Below are 14,811 nucleotides of genomic sequence, written 5' to 3'. Positions count from 1 at the left end.
GTTTCCGTTGGTTCTCCAATCAGAAGCCTCTCTCGGTAGGATTGACAGGGGGGCCTCCCGTCCCAGTCGCTCCTCCTCCCCAACTGTCACTCAAGCGGCGCGCGCTCCCCTCCCCTCGCCCCAACCGCCACTCCAGCGGCGCGCGCTCCTTCCCCCGGCCCTCTGCTGATTGGCTCCCGCCCCGGCTCGCGCTCCGCCCCGCAGCGTCCGTTGCTCGGTTGCCCGGGGAGACGCTGCGGGTGGGCGGGGCCCGAGGGGCGAGTTGGAGCGGTGCGTGCGGGGCAGGGGTGAGGTGGGGTGGGAGTGAGGTGTGGGGGAGGGGCAGGTTGAAGGAAGGGGTAGCTGTGGGGGAGGGGCAGGTGAGGGGAGGGGCAGGTTGAAGGAGAGGGGGAAGTGTGGGGGAGGGGGCAGGTGAGGGGAGGGGCAGCTGTGAAGGGGGGGAAGTGTGTGGGGGAGGGGGCAGGTGAGGGGAGGGGCAGCTGTGAAGGGGAGGGGGAAGTGTGTGGGGGAGGGGCAGGTTGAGGGAGGGGGTAGCTGTGGGGGAGGGGCAGGTGAGGGGAGGGGGAAGTGTGTGGGGGAGGGGGCAGGTGAGGGGAGGGGCAGCTGTGAAGGGGGGGAAGTGTGTAGGGGAGGGGGCAGGTGAGGGGAGGGGCAGCTGTGAAGGGGAGGGGGAAGTGTGTGGGGGAGGGGCAGGTTGAGGGAGGGGGTAGCTGGGGGGCAGGTGGGCAGGTTGGAAGGGAAGCTGTGGGGGAGGAAAGGGGAGGGACAGCTGTGAAGGGGAGGGGGAAGTGTGTGGGGGAGGGGAAGGTTGAAGGAGGGAGCAGCTGGGGGGCAGGTGGGCAGGTTGGAAGGGAAGCTGTGGGGGAGGGAAGGGGAGGGGGCAGGTGAGGGGAGGGGGAAGTGTGTGGGGGAGGGGGCAGGTGAGGGGAGGGGGCAGCTGGGGGGCAGGTGGGCAGGTTGGAAGGGAAGCTGTGGGGGAGGGAACGGGAGGGGCAGCTGTGAAGGGGAGGGGGAAGTGTGTGGGGGAGGGGCAGGTTGAGGGAGGGGGCATCTGGGGGGAAGTGGGCAGGTCAGGGGAGGGGCAGGTTGGAAGGGAAGCTGTGGGGAAGGAAAGGGGAGGGACAGCTGTGAAGGGGAGGGAGAAGTGTGTGGGGGAGGGGGCAGATTGAAGGAGGGGGTAGCTGGGGGGCAGGTGGGCAGGTTGGAAGGGAAGCTGTGGGGGAGCGAAGGGGAGGGACAGCTGTGAAGGGGAGGGGGAAGTGTGTGGGGGAGGGGCAGGTTGAAGGAGGGGGCAGCTGGGGGGCAGGTGGGCAGGTTGGAAGGGAAGCTGTGGCAGAGGGAAGGGGAGGGACAGCTGTGAAGGGGAGGGGGAAGTGTGTGGGGGAGGGGGCAGGTGAGGGGAGGGGCAGCTGTGAAGGGGAGGGGGAAGTGTGTGGGGGAGGGGGCAGGTTGAAGGAGGGGGCAGTTGGGCAGGTTGGAAGGGAAGCTGTGGGGGAGGAAAGGGGAGGGACAGCTGTGAAGGAGAGGGGGAAGTGTGTGGGGGAGGGGGCAGGTGAGGGGAGGGGCAGCTGTGAAGGGGAGGGGGAAGTGTGTGGGGGAGGGGGAAGATTGAAGGAGGGGGCGGCTGGGGGGCAGGTGGGCAGGTTGGAAGGGAAGCTGTGGGGGAGGAAAGGAGAGGGACAGCTGTGAAGGGGAGGGGGAAGTGTGTGGGGGAGGGGGCAGGTTGAAGGAGGGGGCGGCTGGGGGGCAGGTGGGCAGGTTGGAAGGGAAGCTGTGGGGGAGGAAAGGGGAGGGACGGCTGAGAAGGGGAGGGGGAAGTGTGTGGGGGAGGGGGCAGATTGAAGGAGGGGGCAGCTGGGGGGCAGGTGGGCAGGTTGGAAGGGAAGCTGTGGGGGAGGGAAGGGGAGGGGCAGCTGTGAAGGGGAGGGGGAAGTGTGTGGGGGAGGGGGCAGGTTGAAGGAGGGGTGGCTGGGGGGCAGGTGGGCAGGTTGGAAGGGAAGCTGTGGGGGAGGGAAGGGGAGGGGCAGCTGTGAAGGGGAGGGGGAAGTGTGTGGGGGAGGGGGCAGGTTGAAGGAGGGGTGGCTGGGGGGCAGGTGGGCAGGTTGGAAGGGAAGCTGTGGGGGACGGAAGGGGAGGGACAGCTGTGAAGGGGAGGGGGAAGTGTGTGTGGGAGGGGGCAGGTGAGGGGAGGGGGAAGTGCATGGGGGGATTGCGGGGAGGGGTAGGTGGAAGGAGGGGGTAGCTGTGGGGGAGGGGGCAGGTGAAGGGAGGGGCAGATGTGAAGAAGAGGGGGAAGTGTGGGGGGAGTGAGGGGAGGGGGCAGGTTGGGGGGCAGCTGTGAAGGGGAGGGGGAAGTGTGTGGGGGAGGGGGCAGGTTGAAGGAAGGGGCGGCTGGGGGGCAGGTGGGCAGGTTGGAAGGGAAGCTGTGGGGGAGGGAAGGGGAGGGACAGCTGTGAAGGGGAGGGGGAAGTGTGTGGGGGAGGGGGCAGGTGAGGGGAGGGGGAAGTGCGTGGGGGGAGTGCAGGGAGGGGCAGGTGGAAGGAAGGGGCAGCTGGGGGGAGGTGGGCAGGTGAGGGGAGGGGCAGGTTGAAGGAGGGGTAGCTGTGGGGGAGGAGGCAGGTGAGGGGAGAGGCAGATGTGAAGGGGAGAGGGAAGTGTGTGGGGGGGAGTGAGGGGAGGGGCAGGTTGAAGGAGGGGGCAGCTGGGGGGAGGTGGGCAGGTGAGGGGAGGGGGAGGTTGAAGGAGGAGGTAGCTGTGGGGGAGGGGGCAGGTGAGGGGAGGGGCAGATGTGAAGGGGAAAGGGAAGTGTGTGGGGGAGGGGGCAGGTGAGGGGAGGGGGAGGGGCAGGTTAAAGGAGAGGGTAGCTGTGGGGGAGGAGGCAAGTGAGGGGAGAGGCAGATGTGAAGAGGAGAGGGAAGTGTGTGGGGGGAGTGAGAGGAGGGGCAGGTTGAAGGAGGGGGCAGCTGGGGGGAGGTGGGCAGGTGAGGGGAGGGGCAGGTTGAAGGAGGAGGTAGCTGTGGGGGAGGGGGCAGGTGAGGGGAGGGGCAGATGTGAAGGGGAAAGGGAAGTGTGTGGGGGAGGGGGCAGGTGAGGGGAGGGGGAGGGGCAGGTTAAAGGAGAGGGTAGCTGTGGGGGAGGAGGCAAGTGAGGGGAGAGGCAGATGTGAAGAGGAGAGGGAAGTGTGTGGGGGGAGTGAGGGGAGGGGCAGGTTGAAGGAGGGGGCAGCTGGGGGGAGGTGGGCAGGTGAGGGGAGGGGCAGGTTGAAGGAGGGGGTAGCTGTGGGGGAGGGGGCAGGTGAAGGGAGGGGCAGATGTAAAGGAGAGGGGGAAGTGTGGGGGGAGTGAGGGGAGGGGGCAGGTTGGGGGGCAGCTGTGAAGGGGAGAGGGAAGTGTGTGGGAGAGGGGGCAGGTTGAAGGAGAGGGCAGCTGGGGGGCAGGTGGGCAGGTTGGAAGGGAAGCTGTGGGGGAGGGAAGGGGAGGGGCAGCTGTGAAGGGGAGGGGGAAATGTGTGGGGGAGGGGGCAGGTTGAGGGAGGGGGCAGCTGGGGGGAAGTGGGCAGGTTAGGGGAGGGGCAGGTTGGAAGGGAAGCTGTGGGGGAGGGGGCAGATGAGGGGAGGGGCAGCTGTGAAGGGGAGGGGGAGTGAGGGGAGGGGGCAGGTTGAAGGAGGAGGCAGCTGGGGGAGAGGTGGGCAGGTGGGAAGGGAAGCTATGGGGGGACAGCTGTAAAGGGGTGAGAGAAGTGTGTGGGGGGAGTGAGGGAAGGAGGCAGGTTGGGGGAGGGGCAGATATGAAGAGGAGGGGGAAATGTGTGGGGAGGGGGTAGGCTGAAGGAAGGGGCAGCTGGGGGAGGGAGCAAGGGAGAGGAGGGGTAGCTGTGGGGGAGGGGGCAGGTGAGGGAAGGGACTGATGTGAAGGGATGGGGAGGCCTGGCGGAGAAGTGAGGGGAGGGGCAGGTTGAAGGAGGGCGTACCTGGAGAAGGGGCCAGGTGGGAGGGGTAGCTGTACGGGAGGGGGCAGATGAGGGAAGGGACAGATGTGAAGGGGTGGGAGAGGCATGGTGGAGGAGTGAGGGGAGGGGCAGGTTGAAGGGAGTAGCTGGGGGGAGGGCAGGGGAAGGAAGGGGCAGGTGGGAGGGTTAGCTGTGGGGGAGGGGGCAGGTGAGGGAAGGGATAGATGTGAAGAGGTGGGGGAGGCATGGAGGAAGGGGCAGGTGGGAGGGGTAGCTATGGGAGCAGGGGCAGGTGGGAAGTGGCAGGGGTGGGTGTGGAGGTGAGGTGAGGGGCAGGTTGCAGAGGGAGGGGTAGGTGTGGGGAAGAGGGCAAGTGAAGGGAGGCGGTAGGCTGCAGAGGGAGGGAGTAGGTGGGGGAAGGGACAGGTGGAAAGGGCAGCTGGGGGAGAGTTGGGCAGGTGAGGGGAGGGTCAGAGAGATGGGGGTAGCTATGTGGGTGGGGAGCTGCAGGTGTGGGAGGGGCAGAGGAACCCCACTCCTCTCCTAGAATCAGGGAGAGAACCCAGGAGTCCTGGCTCCCAGCCCCCCCCTGCTCTAACCCCCTAGCTCCCACTCCCCTCCCAGAGCCGAGGAGAGAACCCAGGAGTCCTGGCTCCCAGCCCCCCCCCTGCTCTGACCCCCTAGCTCCCACTCCCCTCCCAGAGCCGAGGAGAGAACCCAGGAGTCCTGGCTCCCAGCGCCCCCCTGCTCTAACCCCCTAGCTCCCACTCCCCTCCCAGAGCTGGGAATAGGACCTTGACTGTCCCGCCTGCCCTGTTAGACTGTTTTTCCTTCCGGTTGTGCAGTCGGTTTCCTAAATACAGGTTTGGTTTTTTCACAGAGCCGTTGGTGAACAATGAGTGCTCGCCGCCGCGGCACGCCCGGCGACAAAAAGCAGCGCAAAAGTGCTGTGCGGGGACCCTCCTTGGTGTCGGATAGTGAAGTGGGTCTGCCGGCACCGCCCCCGAAGGAGACTGGTATATCCCCAAACCCTTCACTAGCACTGCTTGCTGCTCACATGATCCAACTCTCTCAGCGCCCCGCCGCTTCCTGGGGGTTACAGGTGCTCAGCACCTCGGCAAATCCGGCCACTAGCTCTATACACCCTATTTTGGACCAAACCCGGGTGCAAAGGTCATGTCAGTAACTAGACATCTGGCCAGACTGCAGCCTCTTGGGCCTCGTCTTAGGGCCTGGTTTTCAAGTGGTGAGAGCTCCAGGCCCTTCAGATTCCGCGCCATTGTTTTGACTGTTGCAGCTCCACCCTTGTACACAGGACTGACAAGGTCCTCCTGGGTCATAGAGTCCAGTCCCTGGTCACCCTGTCACAGCCCGTTTAAACTTAACAAGCTCCAGCTTCAAACTGGTTGTTTGCCCCCCACTATTCCTATTGCGGGGCTGTTCCAGAACCTCTCTTTAAACCTCCCGCACCGTGAGAACCTCAGACCTGGGTTGTGCCTAGCCCAGGCACCTAGACCCCACTAAAAGACAGATCTTTCAAATCCGCCCCGCTCCAGATGAGGAAACCACGGGAGGAAGGTCGGGTTAGAGTTAGGAACCTTCTCATTTCCAGCCTAGATTTCTTTCTTTCTCCCTTTTATTCTTGTGCCAACATTGTCCTGGACAGGGTTTGGGCATTTTAGTCACCTTAAAATTCATCTAACCCAATGGTTTTCAACCTGTGGTCCCCGGATCCCTGGGGGTCCGCAGACTATATCTGAGGGGTCTGCGGAAGGTTGTTGTTCCCATAGAACAATGGTTTTCAACCTGTGGTCTGTGCAGGGTCTGCAGACTGTCTATCCTTTCCAAAGGAGGCCGCACCTCCATACCAAAACGTTCAGGGGCCCGCAAGTGAAAAAAGGGTGGCAAACCGCTGATCTAACCAGCTCTCAGCAAGTCTATTCTGATGACAGTAGCACCTGCAGTGCTGCATCGTACAAACACCCGGCGAGGGATAGTCTCTGTCGCAGAGCTAACAGTCTCGCTAGACAAAGGATGAGAATGAAACACAGGCACGGGAGCTCGCCCGCGGCTGTACAGCACATCTCGGACAGAGCCAGGAATAGACACCGGGTCTCGTGGGTCCTAGTGCAGTGGTGTAACTACAGGTCCACAGGAGATGCTGGCTAAACCCCAGGCAGCAATCTGGGTCCTGTCTACACTGCTGGAGCTGTGAGGGTGGGATGTTACACCGGACAGAAAAATGTCCAGTTAGGCCTCACCTTGTTAAATCAAACCCAGTGTTACCTTCATGGCCTCCTGGTATAGGGAGTGAAGTGCAGCCCGACCCTTCACCCAATTCCAGATAAAGGCGAGCTGAAGACAGCTGCTAGTCTTGTTCCTTATGGGCACCCTGAAGCCCCAGCTGCCGTTATTTGGGGAGTTTTGGGTAAAAAAGCCATCAACCTGGGGCTGGATTACAACTGCCGTTGTAGCTGTGGATGACTCTTCATCCCACTCCCTAAATTGACCAAGCATCTCGGACGTGGTGCCAGATGCAACCGCTGCTCTAGAGGTGAAAGGCCCCGTGTCCCACTCCCTGCCTCCCAAGAGCCAGCCAGCGCCCCCTGTGTGGGGCTGGATGAGAACTAGTGGCCTAGAGGTGAAAGGCCCTCTATCCCATTCCTTGCCCCCCGTAAACCCACGTGAGAGACAGTACTGGGACTGATGCGCTAGAGGTGAAAAGCTCTGTCTCTCAGTGTCGGACCCCTGATCTATGCTGTCTTTTCAATCATTCCTGTCTTCAGACTTATCATTTAAAACTCCTAGCGGGAGATGTTTATCTTAACCAGGTCTGTGAGTTCCCCCCTCCCTCAAATTGTTTCCCTTCAGTGTGTTACCACAGTAACCCACCCGGATTTCCAGCAGCAGCTCTTCAGAGCTCACACTAGCTCTTACGTTCCAGTGATCATCGCTGCCTAATGTAACGTGCACGAAGCCGGCTCCGCTCAGAGCTTCTGCTCCAATCCAGTCTGCCGCGACGGGCAGTGAAATGACATCCCCTGTCAGGCAGCTAAACGCTGGCTGAATTGGGAAGCACTTCCATGGGCGGGCTCCCTGGGAGATGAAGCCGCGGGAGGGTTTTAGTCAGCCAGTGCAGAGGGTTTGATTAGGGACAAGGGAGCGTGAAACAGAAGACGAGGAAAAGGAGCAAAGATTAGGTCTGTAACACCAGCACCCAGGCATGGCCTGACCGCCTGCTGGTCCCCCTTGACATACCCTGAGTCATCAGACCTCCCCTGTTGGCAGCTGTCTCCCCTGGCCTGTTTGTCTCCCTGGCTGTTTTTGTAGCCATGTCTGTCCCCGGTCGCTCCCAGCTACAGAAGTTGGTCCGGTATTGCCTCCCCCACCTTGTCTAGGTAGCCGTTCATGGTAACAAATCCCTTTAGAGGTGGCCCCTCGTTTTTTTGGGTTCTTATATTAGGACACCCTGGGCCTGATTTTCCGAGCTGCAGAGCACCCCCAACGCCCGCTGGTGCCATTAGGAGCTGGGGATTCTCAGCCCCTCTGAAGATTGGGGTCCAAATTTCTAAAATGAGGCCGCGAGTATTAGAGGGGCCTGGATTTGAACAGGTGTTGGCTAGTGACAGCCAGGAGGTCCTGCACTGGGCACGGTGGTGGCTCGGAGCCGCACAGCAGAGGCAGATCTGGAACTCGGGGTATTGTGTGCACAGCTGTCAGGAGGGGCGATGGCGGCAAGTGGTGGCATATCCAAGCTAACTTTAGTTGAGATGGCCTGCTAAGAGTAGCAGCATAGTTGCCCCAGGATGGGCTAGCTGGCTGTGGACAATCCTGCCCTGGCCCATAGTTCCTCATGCTCCAGAAGCTCAGGCCCCTAGCACTTGGGTGAAAGGAGACTCTCCGTCAGCTTCTAGCAGTAGAAAGCTGCTCTAGCTTTGGGATGAAAAGTTGTGTGTGATTCCTGATAGTTTGAGGATATTTCTCTGGTACTCCCTCTTATTTCAGATGCCGCAGTAAGAAGTCTCTCTGTCTCAGTCTCTCCTCCTGTGTCACGCTGGCTGGCACCGTCACTTCTCTGTAGCTTGGAACCGTGTCTCCCGGTTTCCATATCTAGTTTATGGTCACCGATTCTGTATTTGTTGAGAACCAGCCTCAGCTTTGCACTTGTTATGGTAGTGAAGTATCTGCTAGTGTGATAGTCTAACTCATTGTTTTGGATCTTTCCAGGGGTGTTTTCAGGTTTCCTCTAGTCTTGGCTTTTTTCTACGCTGGGCGGGGTAGTTATGCCCCTGGAAATTGTTAATTAGCACTGGGAGTGATGATGTGTAGGTGCGGCTCTTGCTCCCCTCTGGATTTAATTTCACCCGTGAAATGCAGTCACTTAAGTAGAGCGCAGCAGAGAGGAGTGGGAGGAATGGACATTTTAGCTGAGGATGCCAGAGCAAATCCCGACTCTTACAAAAAGCACCCCACAGGCTCTTTCATGGGAAGCAAATAAGACCTTGCCTGGGCTCAGAAATGTGGAAGGAGCAAACAATATTCCTAGGATTTGAGTCTCTAGAGATTTCAGACCTGATATGTAGATGATTACAGGGAGGTTTGCTACTGGGACACCTGGTGTGGGGGTCTCCTAGACGAGACCTGAAATTTCCGAGTTTTGAGGTTCTCTATGCTGGGCCTGGGCAAGATAGCTTTCCATCTCTCACTTCCCTGATTCTGTGACTAGGGCTCGTGCTCTAGAAATGCAGAACCAAAGGTGGGTCTGTTTGAGTGAGCAGATTACTACATCGTTCGGTGAGATTCTAGCCTGCTGGTTGTTTAGCCGTGAATTCAGATTGAGAGAAATTCCAAAGCAGCTTTTATACATGATCGCAGAATGCTAAAGGGTGGGGATCGCTAGCTCATGGCAGGGCCGAGATGGAGATTGGTCTCCTCCACCTCTGGGCCACGGGTGTAGAACTGGCGTGGGTCAGGAGTGGCTGCAATTCATACCCACCTGATGCCATTCGATTGCCACTTGTGAAATGAATTCAGGCCAGTTCCACATTACGATTATCACCACCATCTGCTCCGGTGCTGGCAGCCTCGGCGGAGACGCAAAGGCCAAATGCGCTATAGGCATTGATTTTAAATCTATGGGAGTTAGGCACTCAAATACCTTTAAAATCTAGCCCAGGTAAACTAAACTCTTGTCTTCCCTACAAGGGATTCCCCCGGCTGTGGCATACTGATGTGGACTGTGTACGAACTGGGGAGCGGGCGGGGGGGGGGGAGTTTACTCTGCTGCTGCCCAGCTGTACCAGCTTTGGTGATAAATGAAAGACTCCATGTCTGGGGAAGGCCAAGCTGGCCCCTTTCACCAACCCATACATTTGCTTGTTAACAGTTTCATATTAAGGAAAAGTATTTGTGGCCAATCAGAAGGCGACTGTTCTTCATTCCCTCGCTATGTGCAGAGGGTGCCTCACTCTGGATTCTGGTGTAACTGAAACACAAATGATGGCTCGTTATGGGTACTGGAGTGTCCCACTGCATTTGATTTGAGGAGCAAGGGGTGGGGGTGGGGGACAGTTAATTTAAAGAGTTGATATTAGAGAGTTTCTGTTTCAGCTTGATGGTTAATTTGCCACGCTTTGTGACAACATTGAAAGTGTCCCCGAGGTCCCTCTCTGCTGGGTTTACAGGGTGTCGCATTTGTGGTGCCGACGTTCAGGAACAGAAACATTTAGCTGTACGTCACGCTTCCGTAACCATGTCTTGGCACTCGGCTCGAGGGAGGCTCATGGTGCTTTAGGAACCTGCCTCACAAAGTGCTCCAAAATCCGTGAGCCTTCATCTCTTCGTACAGTCCCGTTTCCTTTTCCTCGTCTCTCTTTCCATGTGCCGTGACAATGGAATAGTAGGTTACTACTGAAGCTGTTTTGTTGTGCTCAGGGTTTACTGTTCGCTCGAGGGTTTGGGGAATGGGATAACGGGGACTTTCATATCCAGTTCCAGTTTGGCTTCAGGTTGATGGGAACTGGCTGGCTGGCTTAGGGAATAGGACACTGGGCCTTTCGTATCAAGGGCACTGGTTCCATTTTGGCCTCAAGTCAGGGCGGACGGGTTGCTTCACAAAATCGGGGAATAGGATATAGAGGCTTTCAGCTCAAAGGCACCACTTCCAAGGTGGCTCAGTGGTGACTGAATGCTCCCATCTGGCAGCCATTCTGGATCTAGGCTGTTCTCAGTGGTACCAGATGACAGAACAAGAAGTAATGGTCTCAAGTTGCAGTGGGGGAGGTTTAGGTTGGATATTAGGAAAATCTTTTTCATGAGGAGGGTGGTGAAGCACTGGAATGGGTTCCCTAGGGAGATAGTGGAGTCAGCCAGGTAATGCTGTTGCAAAAAAAAGCAAACCTCATTCTGGGCTGTATTAGCAGGAGTATTGTAAACAAGGGGTGAGAAGTAATTCTGCCACAGCTGTCAGCACTGATAAGGCCTCAGCTGTAGTTTGGTGTCCAGACTTCAGGAAAGATGTGGACAGATTGGAGAAAGTCCAGAGGAGAGCAACAAAAATGATGAAAGGTCTAGAAAACATGACCTATGAGGAAAGAGTGAAAAAATTGGGTTTGTTTAGTCTGGAGAAGAGAAGACTGAGAGGGGTCTTCACCTAAGTCAAGGGTGGTTATAAAGATGAGGGTGATAAATTGTTCTTATCCACTGAGGACAGGACAAGAAGTAATGGACTTAAATTGTAGCAAGGGAGATTACCCTTCCAGCTAGGAAATTTTTTCCTAATTAAGCACTGAAACAAATTGCCTAGGGAGGTTGTGGCATCTCTGTCACTGGAGGTTTTTAAGGACAGTTTAGACAACCACCTGTCAGGGTGGTCTAGAATAATGCAGAGGACTGGACTTAGATGACCTCCTGAGGTCTCTTCCAGCCCTACATTTCTATGATTCATTCTCCAGGGGCTGTTGAGCTGACACCTTCCACCTGTGCTGAACTCACTCATCATTAAAGGAGGGGGAAAGCGTCAAGGCTCAGAGAAGAGCCCCTTATTTTTTGTGTCTTTACATTTTGTCTTCTCCAAGGAATCAGTCCTCTTGGACCTTGCGATGGCGAGGGAGAAGGTGAGGCAGACGTGGGTGCAGTCACCATCCCAGAGGAAAAAGTGGTGGATCTGGTAGGTCAGAGGGCCCCAATGTCCTTTGTGGGCCATTGTATCACCCATGCTGTGCTTGAGGATATGAGATTCCCTTTCTGTAATATCACGAAAGGATGACGCAGCCCCCATGACGGGGCTGGGGTAAGAAAGGACGGCCATCAAATACAAGACTTTCCTATACATGGAATGACTAATACATTATCTTGATGTCCTGGCCAGCTTCCAGCTCGGGTGATCCCACTTTACCTCTTTAAATTCCCTGCTGCCACTGCAGTTGGATGTGGAATCCACCTTCATTTTCTGTCTTAAACTCCCTGTGGAACGGTGAAATGGCTGCCTTGTTCCCCCTTCCGAGGGTTGCATTTCACGCTGCAAAGCACTTGCAGATTCCATGGCACCGTAAGTGATTCTGATGATGATTACTGGCAATGAACATTAATCCATCCTCCCCTCTCCGATCAGTCACACGGAGGGGATGGGATGCCATGCCTGAACTGTGTTCTAACCTGCCATCAGGCACCTCCTCCCTCACAGCCTCGATCAGAAAGGATAGAAGGAAGGAGGGTGCTTGCATGGCACAGTGTCGAGTTTTGTCACATTAATGCAGGTAACATCTGGCTCTAAACTTTCATGCCAGACGTTACCTTAATTTGATCCTAATTCCCAGGTTTTCTTTAGACGCTCTTGAGAATGAGAAATGGAAACAAAGCTTAATGTCTGTTCTAAAAAAACCCTTCCAAACCCAAACAGCTGCTCTGCTTAGCTCAGAATTTGCTTCTTTCATTCCTTACATTTTGGCTCTTTGTTGTCTCCTACCTTCTCCTCCCCAGCAAGGATCAGGTTGCCTAACAGCTTGGCCTAGAAAGCTATGGAAGCTTTGATTGTCTTTCAACTACTTTGACAAATTAGCCTCTCCTATACATTCCTGAGGGGCCTCAGGGGACAGCGATTGGCTAACGAGGATTTGCAATGAGATCAGGAGGCTTTCACTTTCTGGTATCCAATCCCAGTGCAGTGCAGGTTGGAGCGGAGGAGAATCCACTCCCATCTGATGGCCATTCTCAGGCCCGCTCTGTGAAACGGGAAGGCCAGGCCTGTATGTTTCAGTCCAGTTCGGAGAGAAGCAAGTGTCCACCTCACAGAAACCATTGCCCCATCTCTCCTTGGCTTTGCTAAAGCTGTCACTGTCCTGTCCTCTTTCCGCAGAAACCCTGCATCCGAAGCCGGGTGATCCTGAGTGGCCTAAGGGATGACATGTGGACAGAAGAGCACGCTGCAACCCTGGATCTCTTTCTGAAGGATGTCAGCAAGCAATTGCTCGTCGTCTACATAGATGAGTTTGCCGGACTGAAGGTTGAGCAGACCATGCCACATCAGGTTTGTTTGGCACCGTGCTGCCTAGATCCTACAAGAGTTCCCGTGGAGGGGCTGCAGTCTTATCAGTTTGTGCTGCCATCCTATTGGCCTCGTGAGCTAACCAGGTTTGGGACTAGTTGCTTGGAGACATTCTCTCCTATGAGTTATTGCTGATCCTAATGCTCCAGCACTAGGGGTCGCTGTGCTGCAGGGAATGTTGAGGGGGAAGGGACCCTGGTGGTTCAGCATGGTGCCTTCCATGGCAGGCTCATCACATTCATAAAATTTAGCACGGGCATAAATGTTTGCAGGCTCCAGGCCTTAGTTTCCTTAAAAGCCTTTTGGGACGGATTTTGCCTAAAGCTTTTTGAAATGCTAAATACATGATGTCAGCCCATTCTCCTTTTATTCACTCTTTGGCTGAGATGCTCAGGGAATTCTAACAGCTAAGAGAGGTGCAGAAGCCAGGCCAGCTCATCCCTGTCGTATCTTGTTCATGACTATCATTTTGTTGTTCTGATTATGTTTCACACGTGTGGCCCATTGCTTTAACTCTGCGTGTTGGATGTGGGGACAAGACGCATTCCCCATAGATACAATGAGGGTGCAAAGCCCGCTGCTTCTTAACCTCACTCTGTCATTGGCTGGCCCTCACAGGAGCAGAAACAGCTGACTTACTTCATCCGCCATGAGAATGCCGAGATCACCGCTGAGAATTTCCAGAAGACAGTGCAGTTTGGCACCGTCCGGAGACCCTACATTGATTCCCTTATGCGAATTCTCAATAGCGTCTTCCTCCCCCGCCTCTTCCACAACACCAGTTGGCCCGAGAGCATCAAGAATGAATTCTTCTCGGAAATATACCACTTCATGACCTCTCTCACAGGTAGAGTGAGCGATGTCCTCTCTCTCTCAGCTGCCTCGCAGTGCTGCCCTCGTCTGGTTCTCTCCACCAGGAAGTTGGTACCTGGCCAGTTTCTTGTTACACACTTGTTGACCTGTTCTGGGCTCTCCTATTCCGGAGACTCCGATGATGTCCCCAGTACAAAATGGGATGCTCGGCTGGATTTTACACAGCGCCATTAATGATTTAGTTGGGGATTGGTCTTGCTTTGAGCAGGGGGTTGGACTAGATACCTCCTGAGATCCCTTCCAACCCTGATATTCTATGATTCTATGATTTCCGGCCTTCAGAGGAGAATGAGTTTGGCTCCACTGTTGTTTGCAGTGTGTTGGTCCCAGCATATGAGAGACACAGGTGGGTGAAGTAATATCTTTTGTTGGGCCAGCTTCTTATGGGGAAAGAGACAAGTCTTTGAGCTCCACAGAGCCGAAGGTACCACCTCACCCGCTTCATCTTTGTCACCACTGACCGAGGGCCAGGGTAGAATTGGTCCTTAGTGGTGAAAGACTTTGTATCCCATTCACTGATGCTCTTTGAGCCTGCCAGTGTTCCCTGATTGGAGCTGGTCCCTAGAGGTGAAAGGCCCTGTGTGCCATTCTCCGATTCCTCTGAGAAAATAAAACCAGAGAAAAAAGACGCCTCTTCTGCCCCCGAGCCCCAAAGCCAGTGCAGGAGAGAAGACCCAGAGAGAGGGTTTGATTGTGGCCAGCAGATCCATCTGTCTCTCCCTTCTCCAGATACACGTTCGAAAATGAAGGGCCGCACGGTTCTCTACATCCCCATTGAAGCCCTGAGCATGAAGCCCGAAGTGGTAGTGAAGGACAAAGCGCTGGTTCAGAGGCTGGAAAGTGAGTAACTCCAAAGCCTGGCTCTCTGGTGGCCGTCATGCTGCCTGACCTGGGAGAGGGGAGCAATAACAGGATCACTGTAATGAGAAAGGGGCTGGTCGGCGGGATAAACTCGACAGAGGAGCTGGTGAGAATCGCAGTGCGCGGAGTCTAAGTGAATTAACCTCCAGCAGCATATGAGCTGCATCCATCACTCCCAATCTCTGAGAGGCTTGGCGGAGCACGGAGGATCCTTTGTCAGGGTTATTGCTTTCACTTTAGATATTCTTCAAGGAGCCGGCAGTCACCAGGCAGTAAAAACTTTTAAGCAGAGGCGAGACCAGCTGGGGCGGCTCAGTGGCGGGACTCTGCATTCCCCAGAATCTGGGGACAGACTCCCTGCACTGTCCTCAGGTGCCTCTCTGGGGGATCAGGGCATAAAGAGGGCCTTGATTTAATGACCTTGGAGAAAGTGAGGCTGGGCAGGGTCAGTCCAGGCCCTGCCATGTGGGAGAGACAGGTTCCGAGTGGGAGGGGAAAGCGCTCTGTTGATTCATGACCTGGGTGGTTAAAATAACTTTTCTGGTATTGACTTGTGGCAAAGGGATGCCTGACTAGTCCCCAGC

The 14,811-nt window shown here is 56.3% G+C and overlaps 1 protein-coding gene across 3 annotated transcripts in view; it reads left to right on the top strand.

Moving 5' to 3' along the window:
• The first annotated feature begins 226 nt into the window (after positions 1-226).
• Positions 227-14,811, top strand: part of DNAH2 (dynein axonemal heavy chain 2) — a 136,138-nt gene continuing 121,553 nt past the window's right edge. For all 3 annotated transcript variants that reach the window (XM_050933445.1, XM_050933446.1, XM_050933447.1), the window contains exons 1-6: positions 227-270; positions 4,829-4,964; positions 11,025-11,116; positions 12,305-12,475; positions 13,112-13,340; positions 14,096-14,206. In XM_050933445.1, coding sequence (XP_050789402.1) covers positions 4,844-4,964; positions 11,025-11,116; positions 12,305-12,475; positions 13,112-13,340; positions 14,096-14,206 — 724 coding nt within the window. In that variant the 5' untranslated portion in view covers positions 227-270; positions 4,829-4,843. The remainder of the gene's footprint in view (positions 271-4,828; positions 4,965-11,024; positions 11,117-12,304; positions 12,476-13,111; positions 13,341-14,095; positions 14,207-14,811) is intronic.

Source organism: Gopherus flavomarginatus, chromosome 23 (genome assembly GCF_025201925.1).
Source record: "Gopherus flavomarginatus isolate rGopFla2 chromosome 23, rGopFla2.mat.asm, whole genome shotgun sequence".
NCBI classification, from domain to species: domain Eukaryota; kingdom Metazoa; phylum Chordata; order Testudines; family Testudinidae; genus Gopherus; species Gopherus flavomarginatus.
Note: the sequence above shows the minus strand (reverse complement) of the source record. Positions and strands in the feature narration are given on the sequence as shown.